The sequence below is a fragment of the Chaetura pelagica genome, unplaced genomic scaffold, assembly GCF_000747805.2.
Source record: "Chaetura pelagica isolate M959 unplaced genomic scaffold, ChaPel_1.0 scaffold2, whole genome shotgun sequence".
NCBI lineage: Eukaryota > Metazoa > Chordata > Aves > Apodiformes > Apodidae > Chaetura > Chaetura pelagica.
In genome coordinates this window covers 5,113,265-5,119,589 of record NW_009952796.1, presented here as the reverse complement: position 1 = coordinate 5,119,589, position 6,325 = coordinate 5,113,265, and the positions used below count along the sequence as shown (strand labels likewise).

Here is a 6,325-nt window from a genome sequence, read left to right as displayed (position 1 = left end):
ACATTAAAACCTTGAAATGAGTTACATGCATGCCTTGGCAAATACACTAGTGTGAGGTGACAATTAGGTGAATCTTACCACAAGTAACTTTTTAAATAAAACCAAAAGTGGTTTGGATCTCTCTCAATAGGCAGTTAGTATCTGCTATCTGTTGTCTTTAAAATAAGGAATATTTCCTAATGTGCACTTTAGAACCAAGAAAGGTGTTGCCAATGGAATGCCTTAATGGAAGTTAGTAAGCACTGAATTTGACTTTCTGGCCTTTTTTTTTTCTCTTGCATTTAAAAAAATAATACAATATTAAATTGAGATTTTAGTCAAGTAGTAAAACTACCAGGCAACTATCTTTTAACCGAGAAAATTAATTTCCCCTAGGGTGTGATGAGTATTAGTCAATGAGGTTTCTAATTACTGTATATTTTGCATGTAATGAGGTTTTTAATTACTTCTCTGTATGTTTTGTATGTAATTCTTGTCCCATAGGCACCTACCAGCTGGAGTGTCATCTGTCTGTAAGAGGTTAGAGTAAGAGCAGTCTAATGCAGTTAAAAAAGCTGTAATAGAGCCTTTTTCGGTTTTGGGGAACATGTGTGATCTGAGTTTCTATAAGCTGCTTAGCCAGCATATTTCAGAAGTCTGTCCAGCTGTCCTCACTAAGCTTGAAAACTGTATCTCTTGGTGCCAAGTACATAGTTTTTCCTATGAAGGGAGGAAGCCTATTTAACTAGCCTAGAAATCTGTGGGCTAAGAAAAATTCCATTTAGTTTTCTATCTAGACTTCAATGACAGCAAATGCTGAAGGAAAACTGTAGGACCAGAGTAAAAATAACACTTGTCCAATATTTTTACTGGTTTTAACTCTGATATAAGAGGTGATATTTTTGTGTTGAATACGTCTTGAGAGATTTCTTTCAGAAATTTGTTTAATTCTTCAGGTAAACACCCCACAATATCCTGTGGTAAGGAGATCCATGGCTTTATTATATACAGCATGAAGAAACACATTTTTTTAAGGGTTTTTTTGGACCCACCATCTGGTGATCTCACTTTATATTCTGTTGCTTGATGGGTTTGTTACTTTTTTTGTGTCAGTGGGTCCTGAAAGTACTGTAAGGCTTTGGCTTATTGCCAGCTGTTCCAAATCAGAACCTCTGAAACTAAGGTGTCTCTTGATACATTGGCTGTTCAGCCATCAAATTTCCATTTTTTCTATTAGGAATTAATCCTATTGCTAAGACTGTTCCTGAGCGGTGTAAGGAAGGAATGTCTCTGCCATGTGCAAGGGCTAACTTCACAATGACACTTGTTCCAGGACTGACTTTCAATAGGTGCAAAATGTAATAGCAATTGAGGTTGGTTGTTTTTTTTCCCTGGGCTGCTCTCCAGCAGTCTTTCCAACTGTGTTTTTTTTTTTTATTATTAAAACTTTTTTCTTGAACTGCTTTGTTTTTTTAACATTACAGGAGTCCAAGAGAAAATGGGGATAATGAACAAAGGAGTGATTTATGGACTCTGGGATTATGAAGCTCAGAATGATGATGAGCTCTCAATGAAAGAGGGAGACTGCATGACAATCCTGCGCCGGGAAGATGAAGATGAAATTGAGTGGTGGTGGGCACGGCTGAATGACAAGGAAGGCTACGTTCCCCGAAACCTGCTAGGGGTGAGTCCTTGATATTTCCAAAGTCAAAATACTTCATGCCACTCTGTGGAGTATACACACATTATTCTCATGCATCTAGGTTAGGTGCAATCTCAAAAGTCAAGAGGAAGAAGTTTGTTCTCTATTTATTCTATTATCTGGGGAGTTGAAAACCTTGGCAGAGTGGAGTAACACTCTCTGATTAGATATCTAACACAGATTATATTAATGGATGCATAAAAGGAAAACATCTATCACCACCCTGCTATATGTAGCGTGTTCTAAAACTAACCTTGTCTCACCATTTTAGAGGAAAAAAACACCACTTTTATCGGAACATGATGTGTGTGTAAGGTTTTGTTGAGCATCAGAACAGGGTTTCCCCTCTGTTAGAAACTGATACGCTGGAACAAAGGGTCTTCAGAACTGAAGCTGGAATGAATGAGTCACGAGTCCTTTCCTGTCCGGGTGTACACAGTGCACCTTGTGATCTGAGATGGGTTTCACAGAGTTTTAAGACAAACAGTGTCTATGGTTATCTTTTTTCCTAGTGTTGGAAAAGAGATCACATTACCAAAGAAAGGCAGATCTTTGTTTTCTTCCATGCTTTTTTAGCCATATTCAACCATATGTCAGAGGCCTTAAATTCTCCTTTCCTCATCACTTTCTGTACTACCTATTTATTAAAAATGACTGTGTACAAACAATAGATACTTTCAACTGTGTCCCAGTATTTCTCCTCATAGTTGAGTTGCTAGAGAAGTATAGCAGATCGACACAGATACAAAAATTCCATTAAACTTTATTTTGTATGTATCAAGTTGCCCTGCTGCTAGAGAATCTTTAGCAGTGGCAGAGCCTCTGAACTGCTGTGAATTTTAGCTGATTGACGTATGATGCTTGAAAGAGGCTGACTCTTCCTCATCATTGAGATAATCCTTATTCTTAACCTAGTTAAATTTTGCAGAGCAACTATATCTAATGCAAAATCGGTTTTAATTTCTGTATCATTTTTAGGTAAGACCTACCCACAATATACTGTAAAATTCCCCATACATAGTACTTCTGCTCAGTTTTTTCCTCTCCAAACGTAAACATTTCTAAATTGAGAGCACCATCACCCCTGTACAATAAGGTAAAAAAATAGCATCTTTTTTATTCCTGCCCCAGGGTGAATTGTGTGTGTGCTGTTACTTCGTAAGCTCAGCCTGAGCAGAGGTGTGTAAGGACACAAGGAGAATCTATCTGTGCTTCTGTAATACAAAGCACAAGGCAACACAACAATTGTGACTCATCCTTCTAAGCACAACACAGTCCAAATAGAACCTTTGCGGAAAACTACCTGAGCCCTGTGTTAACTGTTACACTCTTGTGGTCTGTTCAGTTGTGCTAATGCTGCTACTGAAGTATTCTGGGGTTATTCTCAAAACCAATTACTGGACTCTTAATATAGTGTCTGAAATCTAGGCTTAGATGCTCAGCACAGTGCAAAATATTTGGTAATTTAACATTCTTGTATTTATTTTTATTACAACTGCTTAACCCTTTTGCAGTTAGGTCCACTAAATAAAAACAAGGATGAAATTATCTGCATCAGTACTCTACCCTTCTTAGTGACTTAAGTGTGAGAGCTCTAAAACTGAATGCAAATAGGATAATACTGTAAAAATACTGACAACCTGACAACTTAGTACCAGACAATCTTTTGAATGCTATCAGGTGTTATGCTACTGTAACTGACTGACTTTACCTCTGCTAGTGGAGAAATTGTAGTGAGCTGAGACAAATCTTGGTGAAGTTGTTGCTTGTCTTTCAGTTGTTAGTTGACTAGAAGAAAGCTAGAGTCTGGTCGAAGGGAGAAGAGGGCATTTTTAAAGTGGACTTTAGCTGAAAAAGCTCATGACGTGTTGCTGTTGAGGGCATGGAGAATTAATCTTTCCTATTTGTATGAAGTATAGCCTTCTATTTTTATCTGCCAGTAGCCATGCGTTGCAGAACAGTAGTTGTTCCCAAAGCCCTTTTGCAAGTGGGAACCAAGAGCTTCCCAAGCATCTGGGCACTGCTGTGGGCTGTGCTGAGCCATGTCCCATCAATCTTCACCCTGCAGCTGAGGCTGAGGCAGCCTGTGCACCTCTGTGTGAGTAGCCAGAATGTGCGAGTAGCACACAGCTCGAGGGCCACAGGGTGGCAGCTACTGATTTACTGCCAGGTGGTAAAATGAGTTTAACTGGCCACCCACTAACCACCAACTACAGCACAGCTCCTACAGTTCCATGGTTCTTATGCAGTCAGTTTCCAACTTCCCCAAAGCTATGGATATGTAAAGGCGATTGAGAGAGAGAAAGCAAAACAGACTTTCATACCACTTTTAATTTGTAAAACAAGGAAAAATCCTATAGGTCACTGTACACAAAAGTTTCTTGATTTACAAAGCCACATGCTTTCCCTAGCCCACCCATCAGGGTAGAGCTGAAAGTACTGAATTACGTGCTGTTCAGTGCCTTCATTTTGTACTGACATGGTTAGTGTTTTTTAAGCTTGCCTAAGAACACTTAATTTATACTGGTTAGTGCTCTGGGTGTTTTTTATAACCGTGCTTTTGCTATTAGAGACTACATTAGAATTGTAGCACCCAAGAGAGGTTTTTCTTTTTCTTAAAAAAAAATGTAACCTTTTACATCACCTTTTAAAAATCTCCTTTCTGTTTTACCCGCAGCTGTATCCAAGGATTAAACCTAGACAAAGGAGCTTGGCTTGAAATAGTACAGAAGCCAGATTCTTGAAGTACTAATCATGGATGACTTATAAAAAATCATTTGTTGTTGGTTCCAGTATCATGAGACTTATTTCAATGACAATGTAATTTGAAAGCTATGAAGAATGTGCTTTGAAAACAAATGAAGGATTGATGCATTAGCAAATGGATGAGGGCATTCTACAAGATGAAATAATGCTTACAAGGAAATCTAATTCTGCTGTCTTTGGTCTAAGCCAGTCATTATGTTCAAGTACCCCTCTGATTTCTTGAAACATGGCAGAAAAGAATTTCACATTTTTCTGCACTGAATACAAGGACCTTTTCAAGCTATCACTGAAGGAGTCATCATGAAACAGGACTACTTGGCTTTGTCCAAATTTAACCTAAGGTTTTTTCTAGATGGAAAGAATTAAAGTACGTGCACAGCACCCAAATGCTTATTGCTGGAAGCAGAACGTTTCTTAAGGAAGCTAAAATGAAGTGCATCTGAACAGTGACAACTACATGACCAATCCATCAAGCAATAACTTTTAAAAATGCTGTAGCGTCTTAGGAATTCCATGTATTCAAAAAATTATGTGCTGCAACAAACAATGTAGTTTTAGAGCCCTCTTTTTATTAAGACCCTTGTGTATTTATTGAATTTTGTACTTCAAAAACTAAGTGTAGAAACTTTCTGAAGACCTTGACAACTTGCTTGTTTTTACTTGACTGTGATACCATTAAACTTTTGTCTCCTTTTAAGCTTTAACTCTGGATATTTTAGTGTCAAGTTTTTAGTGGACCACCTGAAAATACTAACAGTAAGACACACTGTTGTTCTGTATTACAACTAACATTCAGCAATTTTCTGTATTAAACTGAACCCCTCATCCCTAGTTTGTTCAAGGCAGTCTTTCTGCTTTTAAAATTAAGCTGAATCTGTTGCATGCAACTTTTGTTAACCTTAAAAGTTAAGGGATGTAAGAGAAAAACCTGGTACAAGTATTTTCCAAATAAAGCCTTGCCCATTGAACTATCTTATATATCTATCTATTTGAGAATAATAATTTGACGAAGAACAGCAAGATCAAATCTCAAGGGTGTTTAAGTGCCCCACAGTTTCACCTTCAGTCTCATATTCTCCTACTAGCTAAGTTCTAACTGCTTTCTGAAAAGGTACCCATAAATACAACAAATCATAGAATCATAAAATCATTAAGGTTGGAAGGAACCTTAAAGAGTATCAAGTTCCAAGCCCCCTGCCATGAGCAAGGAACCTGACCACTTGATCAGGTTGCACAAAATCTTGTCCAACCTGGCCTTATAAACCTCCAGGGATGGGGCATCAACAACCTCCCTGGGCAACCCATTCCAGTTCCTCACCACCCTTATAGGGAAGAATCTCTTCCTAATATCTAACCTAAATCCCTCTCTCAGCTTAAAACCATTCCCCCTTGTCCTATCACTATCTTCTCTGATGAAAAGCCCCTCTTGAGCTTTCCTGTAGGCCTCCTTCAAGTACTGGAAGGTGCTATAAGGTCTCCCTGGAGCCTTCTCTTCTCTAGGCTGAACAGCCCCAGCTCTCTCAGCCTGTCTTCATAGCAGAGGTGCTCCAGCCCTTTGATCATCTTGGTGGCCTTTCTCTGGGCCCTCTCCAACAGGTCTCTATCTTCCTTGTGCTGAGGGCACCAGAACTGTACACAGTACTCCATGTGGGGTCTGACCAGAGCAGAGTAGAGAGGCAGAATCACCTCCCTGGCCCTGCTGGCCACACTTCTTTTGATGCAGCCCAGGATGTGTTTGGCTGTCTGGGCTCCAGCACACACTGGAGGCTCATGTTGAGCTTCTCACCTGCTACCACCCCCAAAAGCATGTGAAGAGAAGACTCTTCTGTCTTCCACTGTGCTATGGAGTGGACACATACTGAGCTATAAGCCATGATC

At 39.3% G+C, this 6,325-nt stretch overlaps 1 protein-coding gene across 1 annotated transcript in view; it reads left to right on the top strand.

Moving 5' to 3' along the window:
* Positions 1-4,799, top strand: part of TP53BP2 (tumor protein p53 binding protein 2) — a 34,227-nt gene extending 29,428 nt beyond the window's left edge. Inside the window, 2 exon segments of the mRNA XM_009994762.1 lie at positions 1,464-1,663; positions 4,359-4,799. Coding sequence (XP_009993064.1) covers positions 1,464-1,663; positions 4,359-4,400 — 242 coding nt within the window. The 3' untranslated portion in view covers positions 4,401-4,799.
* Positions 4,800-6,325: the final 1,526 nt, after the last annotated feature.